Source organism: Lontra canadensis, unplaced genomic scaffold, assembly GCF_010015895.1.
Source record: "Lontra canadensis isolate GAN:19392208 unplaced genomic scaffold, GSC_riverotter_1.0 scaffold8, whole genome shotgun sequence".
Lineage (NCBI taxonomy): Eukaryota > Metazoa > Chordata > Mammalia > Carnivora > Mustelidae > Lontra > Lontra canadensis.
Window position 1 is genome coordinate 34,525,118 of NW_022631002.1, and position 15,374 is coordinate 34,540,491.

The 15,374-nt window shown below is 37.6% G+C and overlaps 1 protein-coding gene across 4 annotated transcripts in view; it reads right to left on the reverse strand.

Moving 5' to 3' along the window:
• Positions 1–15,374, reverse strand: part of PHKB (phosphorylase kinase regulatory subunit beta) — a 233,228-nt gene that overhangs the window by 79,434 nt on the left and 138,420 nt on the right. For all 4 annotated transcript variants that reach the window (XM_032854566.1, XM_032854563.1, XM_032854565.1 and 1 more), the window contains one exon: positions 4,600–4,694. In XM_032854566.1, coding sequence (XP_032710457.1) covers positions 4,600–4,694 — 95 coding nt within the window. The remainder of the gene's footprint in view (positions 1–4,599; positions 4,695–15,374) is intronic.

Sequence of the window (15,374 nt, forward strand, 5' to 3'; positions counted from 1 at the left end):
TTAAAAAGTTAAAAACAGAACTACCTTATGATTCAGCAATTGCACTACTGGGTATTTACCCAAGGAATACAAAAGCACTAATTCAAAGGGATACATGTCCCCCTATGTGTATAGCACCATTATTTACAGCAGCCAAATTATGGAAGTAGCCCATATGTCCATTGATTGATGAATGGAAAAATAGGATGTGGTATATATACACAATGGAATACTATTCAGCCATAAAAAAGAATGAAATTTTGCCATTTGCAATGACATGGATGGAACTGGACAATAAAATGCTAAGTGAAATAAGTCAGAGAAAGACAAATACCATATGATTTCACCCATATGTAGAATTTAAGAAACAAAACACACAAGCAAAGGAAAAAAAAAGAGAGCAAAAAAGAGAGAGAGTCAAAGCAAGAAATAGACTTTTAATTATAGAGAACAATCTGATGGTTACCGGAGTGGAGAGTGGGGGATGGGTTAAATTGGTGACGAAAATTAAGGAGGGCACCTGCTGTGATGAGCACCAGGTGATCTACAGAAATGCTGATTACCATATTGCACACCTGAAACTAATATAACACTGTATATTAACTAATTAGAGTAAAAATATTTTTTTTAATTTTGGAATTCATTTAAAAGAATATGTTTTAAAAAAAAGAATATGTTTTATTTTTCAACAACTTTATGAGATATGATTGATATGCAAAACCTGTACATATTTAATGTCTACAACTAGATGAACTGGAGATAAGTATATACCCAGAAATGTTGGATTTTAAATACTAGATCTGTGGAGAGATGATCACCAAGTAGTTGGAAATTCAAGTTTAAATATTAGGAAAGATGTTAGCATGTAAATTTAGAGACATTTGCATGAGAAGTCCACTATTTCCCATGACATTCCTTCCTCCCACACATACCTTCAAGTACACTCAAACATTCAAGTTAAACACTGACTACCTTCTATATAATAGGTGTTATGATACTATCACAGGTACTAAAGCTACAAAAATAAATGAAACATGTTCTCTGGTCCCTAGGAACTTACATTCGAAGATCTCCAAAAGGTGGATTTTGGAGGTTTTTCTGGGGGTAGGATCAAAATCTTACAATACTATAAAGTATATCTGCTGTTGTTTAAAATACTTTTCTTTCTACTCCTCTAAACTGACTTGTAAAAGGGGATTTGTTTTATTCTCTAAGTAACATCAAAAGAAAACAGCAATTTCTGACTAGTGACAGACTAGTGAGGAAGGTCATCCCAGATGATATCACATTTTGCCAATAGCCTTATGTATACCTGAAGGAGTGGACAATTCTACAGTTATGGCACTCTCCTTGCTTTCTGGATTCTAGAAACTTCCTTCTGCCATACCTTTCTGTAGAGGAATACATTGATTCAGCACACCTGGACTGTTCAAACTCTGAACAATCCCAAGAAAGGGATATTTGCAGGATGGGGCCTTGGCTGGCTTCTTGTAAGGATCTGTCAGATAAGAGTGTTTTTGCATGCTTAATTAAGGCCATGGACCATACAGTACCAGTTTGTCCAGAAGGTTTATCACCAACAATGTCATTTATGGTGAACATCTGTTTTTTTTGTTTTTTGTTTTTATTTTGATTTTTGTTTTTTACCTCTAGGGAGCTAGAGCTTGAATAACCAATGTCAATCATGCAAGTGCTACATGCCTACATGACTGACTGTCAATAAAAACCTTGGACGCTCAAGCTTGAGCAAGTATTGGTTGGCAACACTTTGCATGTGTTTTCACACATCGTCGCTGGTAATTGTGTCTCACATGACTCCACTGGGAATGGACATTAGGAAGCTTATGCCTGGTTTCCTCAAGACTTGCCCTGAGTGCCTTTGCTGATTTTATCTTGCATCCTTTCCCTGTAATAAACCATAACTGTAAGCATCAGAGCTTCTAAATCCTTTGAGTTCATCTAGTGAATCACTGAGGCAAAGGATAAACAGGGACCTCTGACATATCTTCCTTCAAAGTCAGGGACTTTTCTCACTTCCAGAAATTATCTGAACTTTACTACTCTTCTCTGTTTTTCCCACTGTTTAGTAGGGTTTAAAGCACCTAGTCAATCCCCATAGATAAGTTAATTGCAAAGTCTGACCTGGTCAATAATGACTAAGAGAGGGGTTCCTGGGTGGCTCAGGTGGTTAAGTGTCTGCCTTTGGTTCAGGTCAGGATCCTAGGGTTCTGGGATCAAGCCCCATGTCGGGTTCCCTACTCACTGGGGATCATGCTTCTCCCTCTCCCCTGCTATCTCTTTCTCTCAAATAAATAAAATCTTAAATAATAATAATAATGACCAAGAGGTCTCTGACATCAATATTTTTTTTTAAAGATTTTATTTATTTATTTGACAGACAGAGATCACAAGTAGGCAGAAGGCAGAGACGCAGGCAGAGAGAGGAGGAAGCAGGCTCTCCGCCGAGCAGAGAGCCCGATGCGGGGCTCGATCCCAGGACCCTGAGATCATGACCTGAGCCGAAGACACAGGCTTTAACCCACTGAGCCACCCAGGTGCCCCTGACATCAACATTTTAAGGAGAGGTCTACGTCTGACTTCTGTATTTCATCAGTCAATGCCACCCAGTCCCAACAACAGACAAGGTCATGTCTGGTCTTGGCTACTGCTTAAATGGCCAAGAAAGTGGCAAAGGCACCTCACCACTTTATAATCACTACAACCAAGCTGCCAACAGGGTGGGGCATGATGTCTCCTAGCAATTTTCTGCTGCCAATCCTCCCATTATCTCTTTCTCAGAAACTGTACACAACTCTGCACATGTAATCCTCATGAAGCTGAAAGAGAGAAGCCCTTGTCCTTATCCTATAGTAAGTCTCTGACGTAGGATGTGGCTCCACCTGGGGAGCAGGGCATAGATAATTTAGTAGCAGCATTAGAAAATGATTTCAATATAAAAAAATAAACCTATAAAATTCACTCTCACTCACTTGTACTCTAATAAGCATTCTTGAATGGGAGAGAAAGAGTTGGAAGCATTCTGCCTGTCAAAAATTACACAGAGCCACAGCCTTCCTTATATAACTGTTTAAATTGTTGATTTTGTTAGTTATGTGTTTTGATGCTCTCTGGTTCCTATCCCCACAACTCAAATCTGTAATCTATTACTTTATTTTCTAGAAAAGTCTTTGTGATTTCATTGCCTTACAGAAGTGGGTAACACATGTGAAATGCTATGTAAATGATACACACACTAGTCTAAAAATGGCTCAGGGTCACAGCACTGGGTAATAGGAAGTTAAATGTATTCCTTATTTTACCATTTCTTCAAGTAAAATTCATATCTCAGATTTGTACAGAATGTATCCTTGTACTGCACTGACACTAGTGGTAACTAAGATAAAGGCCAAATCCTCACCTTATACAGGAGTCAACAGGCCAGTTAAAAATTTCTAACACATATTAACATAGGGATTTCACGTTCTTGAGAAAATCTTAACCTTTATTTATGAGTCTCCCAAATAACTTCTCAGTAACTTCTCATCTATAAACCACTCAGAGTAATTACATGTTTTGTTGAAGACCAGCAAAAGAAACAGAGAGAAATAATGTGACAGAATCCAAAGGACCTAGTTGGCTCTCCTTTACTCTCATTAAAACAAGGATTTATTTGTGTATGTGTATGTGTGTATGTGTGTATTATATATATGTATGTATGTGTATATATATTTTTTTTAATTTTTTTTTTAAATAAAGGGAGCATTTTGGGTTTTGTTTTATTTTGTTTTTTAAGTAGGCTCCATGACCAGCATGGAGCCCACTGCAGGGCTCAAACTCACGACCATGGTAAAGACTGAGTTGAGATCAAGAACTGGAAACTTAACCAACTGAGCTACCCAGGCACCCCAAAAGAAGCATTTTGATTTTATAAGCATATCTTCTGGAAGTGCTGTGATTCTTATTAAATCAATGTAAACTGCTTAGAATCCCAGGCACACACTCAGGTTCATTCCCTTTCTCCTCAGGCAGTTTCCCGAATCCACAACATTCTCATTATAACAGTCCTCATTACTGGTATCATTTAATACTTGAGGGTTTGCTCAAATCAACATCAATCTTGCTGATCCTGCAAACACTTATTTTGTTGACACAACACAGTCTGAATCCATAGCTACTAAGTGTAAAAAATTTTAAATGATTCCTTCACCCAACATGTCACCAAATAACTAAGAACACTCTGTCAGTCACTCAGTCCTGTCACAGAGACATAGAAATGGACAGACATTAAGCACAGGGCCTTTCATGGGACCCAGTTCCCCCACATATATCCTCTTGCCCACACATACATACTGTATCCTCCTGAAGGCATTTAACACCTTAAACTCAACCACTGTGAAGATGAAAATGCCTGCCTGGAAGACATCCTGTTGACACATCTGACTCATACTTCTTCATTGACAAGTAATCTTTTACCACAAGTAAATCTTAACTAACCAGAAAAGAGAAAAGCCTTGCCCTCAGAAAAAGAAATAAAAACCCATTCAGAATAAAATTTCTTTTAAAATTAATCTTTAAATGTCTCTAGATGAGTCTAAATTAAGAAAAAAAAAATCTCTTTACTTGATTGGAAAACCGCATGCTCACGTTACGCTGATTCTGTAGTGGGACATAGCGCTGGACAGGATCAATATCTTTAGGGCTGATTAATTCATCAGCTGAAAAAAAAAAGAAGGGAAATGACATTGTCAAAAATGTATCTTTACAACACTATAAACCAACTTGACCTAATAGCAACAGAATACTTCATCCAACAAGAGCACAATATATATCCTCCTCAATGTACACAGAATATCTTCCATATACTAGGCCATAGAACAATACTCAATAAATTTAAAGAGTTAAAGAGTTAAAATTATACAAAGTATGATTCTGACCACAATAGAATAAAATTAGAAATCAGTCAATAGGAAGAAATTTTAGAAATTCAAAATACATGGAAATTAACATACTTCTAAATAACCAATGGATCAAAGAAGAAAACAAATGGGAAATTAGAAAATAGTTTCTAATATATGTTCTGATGAGATGATTGAAAATGAAGACACAATATACCAAAACTTGTGGATGTAGTTAAATCAATGCTCAGAGGAAAATCTGGAGCTATAAATGCCTATATTAAACAGAAGAAAAACTTCAAATCAGTAACTTATCTTTACATCTTAAAACAGCAGATAAAAAGAGAAAACTAAATCAAAAGCAAGAAGAAGGAAGGAAATAGTAAAGATTAGAGTAGAAGTTAATGAAATAAAATAGAGAAAAGTAAGAGGGAATATAAGTGAAACTAAAAGTAGATTCTCGAAAAGCTCAGAAGTGGACAAAAGGGTTGCTGGGGGTTGGGAGGAGGGATAGGATAGTTGAGTTATGGACATTGGGGAGGATATATGCTATGTTGAGTGCTATAAATTATGTAAGGCTGATAATTCACAGACCTGTAACCCTGAAGCAAATAATACATTATATGTTAATTTTAAACAGATTAATCTTTTTTATTTTTATTTTTTTTTAAAGATTCTTTTTTTTTAAATTTATTCGACAGATGGAGATCACAAGTAGGCAGAGAGGCAGGCAGAGAGAGAGAGGGAAGCGGATTCTCTGCTCAGTAGAGAGCCCGATGCAGGGCTTGATCCCAGTACCCTGGGATCATGACCTGAGCCAAAGGCAGAGGCTTTAACCCACTGAGCCACCCAGGGGCCCCACATGTTAATTTTTAAAAAGTGGGCAAAACTTAAGCTAGACTGAACAATAAAAAAAGAAGACTCAAATTATTAAATCAGGAATGGAAGTTACGAACATTATCACTGACCTTTAGGAGTATATGATAATACCATGAACAAATGTATGCCAATAATTTATATAATCTAATATAAACTATATTTATTTATTTATTTTTAAAGATTTTAATTATGTATTTGAGAGAGAGCACACAGAGGGAGAGTGAGAGGGAAAAGCAGACTCCCCACTGAGCAGAGAGACACAGGGCTCAATTCTAGGACCCTGAGATCATGACCTGAGCCAAAGGCAGATGTTTAACTAACTGAGCTACCCAGGCACCCCAATAAACAGATTTTAACAAGTGACTGAGACCCTGGAAAAACAAACAAAAAAACAAAAGCCCAGAACATGATGGCTTCATTGGGGAATTCTACCAAACGGTTAAAGAAGAAGTAAAACCAATCTTTCACACATTTTTCCAAAACAGTAGGGAAAATACTTTCAAACTCATTCAAGGCAGCCAAAACTACAAAATGAAAACATAAGTAACAAAGAAGAGATGAAATAAATTGAACTTTGTCAAATTATAACCTTGTGGACCTCAAAGGACACAATGAAAAGAGTAAAATAATAGCCCACAGAATGGGAGAAAATATCTACAAATCATGTATCTTGTAAAGGACTTCTGTCTTGAATATGTATAAAAAATCTTGTGACTCAATAAAAAAAGAGAACACAATTTAAAAATGGCCACAGTACCCGAACTGACACTTCCCCCCAAAAATACACAAATTACCAGTAAGCTCATGAAAAGATGCTCAACAACATTAAGTCATTTGAGAAATGGTTATCAAAATCACAATGAGATACCACTTCATATTCATTAGGATGTTTATTATCAAAAAGCAGACAAGAACAATGGTTGGAGAGGATGCAGAGAAACTGGAATCCTCACACATTGTTAGATAGAATGTATTACGGTACAGTTACTTTAGAAAACAGTCTGGAATTACTCAAAATGTTAAACACAGAGTTACCAAATGACTCAGCATTTCTACCCCTAGGTATATACCCAGGAGAAATGAAAACAAAATGTCAAGCAATAACTTGTACATGAAAGTTCACAGCAGCATTATTCATAAAAGCAAAATAATGGAAACAATCCCAATGTCCATCACCAGATAAATGGAAAAATCAAATGTGGTATATACATACAATGCAATGTTTTTTGACCATAAAAAGAATTATGGTACATCAGTAAACCTTGACAACAGGGTGCACAGGCCAGGTATTATATGATTCAAGGTATAAGAAATGTCCAGAATAGGCAAATCTAAAGGGATAGAAAATAGATTAAGGAGTATCCAGTGTTGGGGGAAAGGCTGAAGTGATTAGGGGTGGTTGGGGAGTAACTGGGCATGAGGTTTTTGAAGGGTGATGAAAATATTCTAAAATTGATTGTGGTGATGGTTATCCAACTCTGTGAATAAATTAGAAACCACTGCATTTAAACTTTGAATATGTTAAGATATAGTATGTAAATTATGTTCAATAAAGCTGGTCTCAAAATAGTGTATTTACATTCTCTCAAGAAAGGAAACCAATTCATGAAGGGGAGACAAAGTGTTTCCTGATACTAAATTCTGATAGATTTCTGAGACAGGGCATTTTTCATGGAGTGCTAACAAGCATGAAAGCAATGGCTTCAACTGCTGTTATACTGTTGTACTGGAATCCCCTTCCACCTGGTAGCTCCTTGTGGCAACTATGGATAAAATCCAAGGGCGACAAAATCTGGACTTTTAAAAGTCTGTTTCACGGAGGGATATCGCTCCAGAGGCTAAACCGGGGGGAAGCCCACGCGGGGTCAGCATAACCTCAGGTCCCGCGGGGTCACAGAAGGACCGGGGGTGTCTGAGTGCTGCAGAGCTCGCAGGTATTAGAGTGGGGAAGCCGGCAACAGCAACAAAGCCGAGGAGTGAGCTCTCAGCTCGGGGTTACCTTGAACTGGTTGCAGGCTGGGTGAGCTAGGAGTGCGGCCAGAGGCCACGGAGACGGAAGCGACCTGCTGCTTTTCTCCAAGTGCGACCCATTGAGCGATTTCCTTCAAGTGCGACCAGAGGCCAGGTAGACGGGGGCGGTTGGGCGCTTTTCTCTGAGGGCGCACTGAAGAGCAGGACCCCGAGCTCTCGGCTCCTCCGGGCCGGAGACTGGGAGGCTGCCATCTTCATTCCCATCCTACGGAACTCTATGGAAAGCGCTCAGGGAACAAAAGCTCCCGAAAGCAAACCCGAGCAGATTACTTAGCCCGGCCCCTGGTAAGGGCAGTGCAATTCCACCTGGGGCAAAGACACTTGAGAATCACTACAACAGGCCCCTCCCCCCGAAGATCAACAAAAAACCCAGCCAAGACCAACTTCACTCACCAAGGAGAACAGCGGAATTCCAGAGGAGGAAAAAGCAAATCTTATCTGGACAAAATGACAATTCAGAAAAACTCACCACAAAAAAAAAAAAAAAAAAAAAAAAAAAGAATAAGAGGCAGTACCAAAGGCTGGGGACCTAATCAATACAGACATTGGTAATATGACAGACCTAGAGTTCAGAATGACGATTCTCAAGGTTCTAGCCGGGCTCGAAAAAGGCACAGAAGATATTAGAGAAACCCTCTCGGGAGATATAAAAGCCCTTTCTGGAGAAATAAAAGAACTAAAATCTAACCAAGTTGAAATCAAAAAAGCTATTAATGAAGTGCAATCAAAAATGGAAGCTATTACTGCTAGGATAAATGAGGCAGAAGAAAGAATTAGTGACATAGAAGACCAAATGACAGAGAATAAAGAAGCTGAGCAAATGAGAGACAAACAAATACAGGACGACAAGGAGAGAATTCGAGAGATAAGTGACACCATAAGACAACACAACATTAGAATAATTGGGATTCCAGAAGAAGAAGAAAGATAGAGGGGAGCAGAAGGTATATTTGAAAGAATTATTGTAGAGAATTTCCCTAATATGGCAAAGGGAACAAACATCAGAATCCAGGAGATGCTAAGAACGCCCCTCAAAATCAATAAAAAAAGGTCCACACCTCATCACCTGATAATAAAATTTATAAGTCTTAGCAACAAAGAGAAAATCCTGAAAGCAGCCCAGGAAAAGAAGTCTGTAACATACAAGGGTAAAAACATTAGATTGGCAGCGGACCTATCCACAGAGACCTGGCAGGCCAGAAAGAACTGGCATGATATATTCAGAGCACTAAATGAGAAAAACATGCAGCCAAGAATACTATATCCAGCTAGGCTATCATTGAAAATAGAAGGAGAGATAAAAAGCTTCCAGGACAAACAAAAACTGAAAGAATTTGCAAACACCAAACCAGCTCTACAAGAAATATTGAAAGGGGTCCTCTAAGCAAAGAGAGACCCTAAAAGTAGTAGATCAGAAAGAAACAGAGACAATATACAGTAACAGTCACCTTACAGTCAATACAATGGCACTAAATTCATATCTCTCAATAGTTATCCTGAATGTTAATGGGCTAAATGCCCCAATCAAAAGACACAGGGTATCAGAATGGATAAAAAAACAAAACCCATCAATATGCTGCCTACAAGAGACTCATTTTAGACACGAAGACACCTCCAGATTTAAAGTGAGGGGGTGGAAAACAATGTACCATGTTAATGGACATCAGAAGAAAGCTGGGGTGGCAATCCTTATATCAGATCAATTAGATTTTAAGCCAAAGACTATAATAAGAGATGAGAAAGGACACTATATCATACTCAAAGGGTCTGTCCAACAATAAGACCTAACAATTTTAAATATCTATGCCCCTAAGATGGGAGCAGCCAACTATATAAACCAATTAATAACAAAATCAAAGAAATACATCGACAATAATACAATACTAGTAAGGGACTTTAACACTCCCCTCACTGAAATGGACAGATTATCTAAGCAAAAGATCAACAAGGAAATAAAGGCCTTAAATGACACGCTGGACCAGATGGACATCACAGATATATTCAGAACATTCCACCCCAAAGCAACAGAATATACATTCTTCTCTAGTGCACATGGAACATTCTCCAGAATAGATCACATCCTGGGTCCTAAATCAGGTCTCAACCGATATCAAAAGATTGGGATCATTCCCTGCATATTTTCAGACCACAATGCTCTGAAGCTAGAACTCAATCATAAGAGGAAATTTGAAAAGAACCCAAATACATGGGGACTAAACAGCATCCTTCTAAAGAATGAATGGGTCAACCAGGAAATTAAAGAAGAATTGAAAAAATTCATGGAAACAAATGATAATGAAAACACAACGGTTCAAAATCTGTGGGACACAACAAAGGCAGTCCTGAGAGGAAAATATATAGCTATACAAGTCTTTCTCAAGAAACAAGAAAGGTCTCAAATACACAACCTAACTCTACACCTAAAGGAGCTGGAGAAAGAACAACAAAGAAAGCCTAAACCCAGCAGGAGAAGAGAAATCATAAAGATCAGAGCAGAAATCAATGAAAAAGAAACTAAAAAAAAAAACCAATAGAACAAATCAACAAAACTAGGAGCTGGTTCTTTGAAAGAATTAATAAGATTAATAAACCCCTGGGCAGACTTATCAAAAAGAGAAAGGACCCAAATAAATAAAATCATGAATGAAAGAGGAGAGATCACAACCAACACCAAAGAAATGCAAAAAATTATAAAACATACTATGAGCAACTCTATGCCAACATATTCAACAATCTGGAAGAAATGGATACATTTCTAGAGACATATAAACTACCACAACTGAACCAGGAAGAAATGAAAGCCTAAACAGACCCATAACCAGTAAGGAGATTGAAACAGTCATCAAAAATCTCCAAACAAAGAAAAGGCCAGGGCCAGACGGCTTCCCGGGGGAATTCTACCAAACATTTAAAGAAGAATTAATTCCTATTCTCCTCAAACTGTTCCAAAAAATAGAAATGGAAGGAGAACTTCCAAAATCATTTTATGAGGCCAGCATCACCTTGATCCCAAAACCAGACAAGGATCCCATCAAAAAAGAGAATTACAGACCAATATCCTTGATGAACACAGATAAAAAAATTCTCACCAAAATACTGGCCAATAGGATCCAACAGTACATTAAAAGGATAATTCACCACGACCAAGTGGGATTTATTCCAGGGCGGCAAGGTTGGTTCAACATCCACAAATCAATCAATGTGATACAATACATTAATAAAAGAAAGAATAAGAACCATATGATACTCTCAATAGATGCTGAAAAAGCATTTGACAAAGTGCAGCATCTCTCCTGATCAAAACTCTTCAAAGTGTAGGGATAGAGGGCACATACCTCAATATTATCAAAGCCATCTGTGAAAAACCCACTGCAAATATCATTCTCAATGGAGAAAAACTGAAAGCTTTTCCGCTAAGGTTAGGAACATGGCAGGGATGTCCGTTTTCACCACTGCTATTCAACATAGTACTAGAAGTCCTAGCCTCAGCAATCAGACAACAAAAAGAAATTAAAGGCATCCAAATCAGCAGAGAAGAAGTCAAACTATCACTCTTTGCAGATGATATGATACTATATGTGGAAAACCCAAAAGGCTCCACTCCAAAACTGCTAGAACTTGTACAGGAATTCAGTAAAGTGTCAGGATATGAAGTCAATGCACAGACATCAGTTGCATTTCTTTACACTAACAACAAGACAGAAGAAAGAGAAAGTAAGAAGTCAGTCCCATTTACAATCGCACCCAAAACCATAAGATACCTAGGAATAAACCTAACCAAAGAGGCAAAGAATCTATACTCAGAAAACTATAAAGTACTCATGAAAGAAATTGAGGAAGACACAAAGAAATGGAAAAGTATTCCATGCTCATGGATTGGAAGAACAAATATTGTGAAAATGTCTATGCTACCTAAAGCAATCTACACATTTAATGCAATCCCTATCAAAATCCCATCCATTTTTTTCAAAGAAATAGAACAAACAATCCTAAAATTTATATGGAACCAGAAAAGACCTCGAATAGCCAAAGGAATATTGAAAAAGAAAGCCAAAGTTGGTGGCATCACAATTCCGGACTTCAAGCTCTGTTACAAAGCTGTCATCATCAAGACAGTATGGTACTGGTACAAAAACAGACACATAGATCAATGGAACAGAATAGAGAGCCCAGAAATAGACCCTCAACTCTATGGTCAACTAATCTTCGACAAAGCAGGAAGGAATGTCCAATGGAAAAAAGACAGCCTCTTCAATAAATGGTGTTGGGAAAATTGGACAGCCACATGCAGAAAAATGAAATTGGACCATTTCCTTACACCACACACGAAAATAGACTCAAAATGGACGAAGGACCTCAATGTGAGAAAGGAATCCATCAAAATCCTTGAGGAGAACACAGGCAGCAACCTCTTTGACCTCAACCGCAGCAACTTCTTCCTAGGAACATTGCTAAAGACAACAGAAGCAAGGACAAAAATGAACTATTGGGATTTCATCAAGATCAAAAGCTTTTGCACAGCAAAGGAAACAGTTAACAAAACCAAAAGACAACTGACAGAATGGGAGAAGATATTTGCAAATGACATATCAGATAAAGGGCTAGTATCCAAAATCTATAAAGAGCTTAGCAAACTCAACACCCAAAGAACAAATAATCCAATCAAGAAATGGGCAGAGGACATGAACAGACATTTCTGCAAAGAAGACATCCAGATGGCCAAAAGACACATGAAAAAGTGCTCCACATCACTTGGCATCAGGGAAATACAAATCAAAACCACAATGAGATACCACCTCACCTCATTTAGTCAGAATGGCTAAAATTAACAAGTCAAGAAATGACAGATGCTGGCGAAGATGCAGAGAGAGGGGAAACCTCCTACACTGTTGGTGGGAATGCAAGCTGGTGCAACCACTCTGGAAAACAGTGTGGAGGTTCCTCAAAAAACTGAAAATAGAGCTACCCTATGACCCAGCGATTGCACTACTGGCTATATATCCTAAAGATACAAACGTGGTGCTCCAAAGGGGCACGTGCACCCGAATGTTTATAGCAGCAATGTCCACAATAGCCAAACTATGGAAAGAATCTAGATGTCCATCAACAGATGAAAGAAGATGTGGTATATATACACAATGGAATACTATGCAGTCATCAAAAGAAATGAAATCTTGCCATTTGCGACGATGTGGATGGAACTAGAGGGTATTATGCTTAGCGAAATAAGTCAATCAGAGAAAGACAACTATCATATGATCTCCCTGATATGAGGAAGTGGAGATGCAATGTGGGGGGATTGGGGGGTAGGAAAAGAAAAAATGAAAGAAGGTAGGACTGGGAGAGAGACAAACCATGAAAGACTCAATCTCAAAAAACAGACTGAGGGTTGCTGGCGGGGAGAGGGGACAGGAGAGGGTGGTGGGGATATGGACATTGGGGAGGGTATGTGCTATGATGAGTGCTGTGAAATGTGTAAACCTGGAGATTCACAGACCTGTACCCCTGGGGATAAAAATACATTATCGGTTTATTTAAAAAAAAATTTAAAAAATTTTAAAAAGAATAAAAAAAAATCCAAGGGCATAATAATGAAGGTAATTTAGAGTTTGGAAGGAGAGGGTGAGGAGAAGGTATTAAGTCAGTGGTTCTCTGCTGTCTTCTACTGTAACACCCCTCAGAGAGAGTCAGAAACCTAAGGCTCAACAGGGATTCTCCATGGACGTGGAGAGGACTATGCTAGCAAGGGGTGGTAAAAAGAAAACTTCGAAGTGTAATTCTGCATGACCTTGTTGGAGTGCAAGTTGGCAGTATCTATGCAAATTTACCACAGGCATACACTGTCCCAGCAACTGCACATGAATAATGTTGTCTTAATTATTACTGAGACATGTAAAGGTAATTGAATAACAACATAAAAAAAAAAAAAGAATCTAACTTCTTCCAAAGTGAATCGGCACAATTTTTGCTGCACTTATGCTATGAAAAGTCTTCATTTCCTATCTAATCTTCAGTTCTTTACTGATTACATAAAAATTGACACCATGCTGAATGTCATATAAATTTACCTGTGTATAATATTTAGTAAAAAAAAAAAAAACAAAAAAAAAACACACACACAAAAAAACCAACAACCTCATTTTCCATAGTTTTTTAGGTACTTCTTTAAGTCAGTGAATAATTCTGAAAAACAGAGCAGAAAGTCAACCACAGAAATGCTTGTAAATTTCCTTGCAGCTGGGGTAATGTTTCTCATTATACAGGTATTTCTATTCCAGGGTTAACTTCAGGGCATGTATGCAATGTTATCCAAAAGACAGAATCACCAAAGGTGTTTTTAGTCACTCTTGAAAGATGTTTTTAATAATAATAAAAGTGATATTAATGATAGCATGACAAGAGAAAGGAGGAACAATGCAGCGACTGTTGCCTCTGTCACAGGAACTATAGAAACACTCACCAGGTGCTCACTCTGTTCCTAGCCTCATTTGAGCAGTTCATTTATACTAATTCATTAATCCTCACCACAATCTTGTCATTTTACAGATGACAAAATGGAGGCACGGAGGGGTGCAGCAACTTGCACACAGAAAGTAAATGACAGAGCTTAGATTCAAGCACAGTCTCTCTCTCGAGTTTGCACTCATAGCCTAGACTAATTTTACCCTTTAAGAACACTGACATTGTATACAACACAGATGGAAAATATACCAATAGGAGAAAACATTAAACAAATAACTTAGACCTTGATATGTTATATTTTTCCTATTCAAATCACAGAATATTCTTCTACCTCTGAAAAAAAAATACATTTTGCAAAATTTAAACCAAATCAATGTAGGCTTAATTATGGCAAATACCGCCATATTATTTCTATTTATTAATATCAGTTGAGCTCATGATGCAGGGTTGATTAGTACAATGATATTCTAAATAGCACCAAATTATTTCCCTATCTCATTTGTCTGATCATTGGATGTAAAAAATTTCCACTATCAACAAGCATTTTACATAATTAATGTTTCACTGTCTTTCTACAGAAATAAAATTCTATCTTTTTTATTATGTCATTTACAAATGACAGAAAAATTAGGAAATCTTATATCCTTGGAAAGCATAAATGCTAATCTAGTAAAATTGATATGGATCAGTTAACCAAGTCTCTTGAAAAAGCTTATTTCTTTGCATTTCCTTCTCATTTCTCTATTTGTACTGCATCTATATATCCAGCTTGACATCCAAACTTCCACCATGTGCTCATCTATAACCCCACAGGCTATATGCTTCTCATTCATGGCTATTCCCCACTTTCTAGCACAGCATCTGCCATATAGTAGGTGCTCAAGAGACTTATTAAACAAAATAACAAACTGCTGGGTTAACAAATTTGGAAACGTCAATTGCTGTAATCATTGCTTTAATTTTCATAATGGTAAAAGTGACTAATGCCTCAAAAAGATCATGTTATAAACATATTTTTTTGAACTGCATTGATTTTTGACATTCAGGAGGCAAAACAGAGTTCCTCACTGTGCCAGTTCCATGGTACTGGCTTTCTGGTGAAGAGTGAAAGCCTGAAGGAATGTGTGC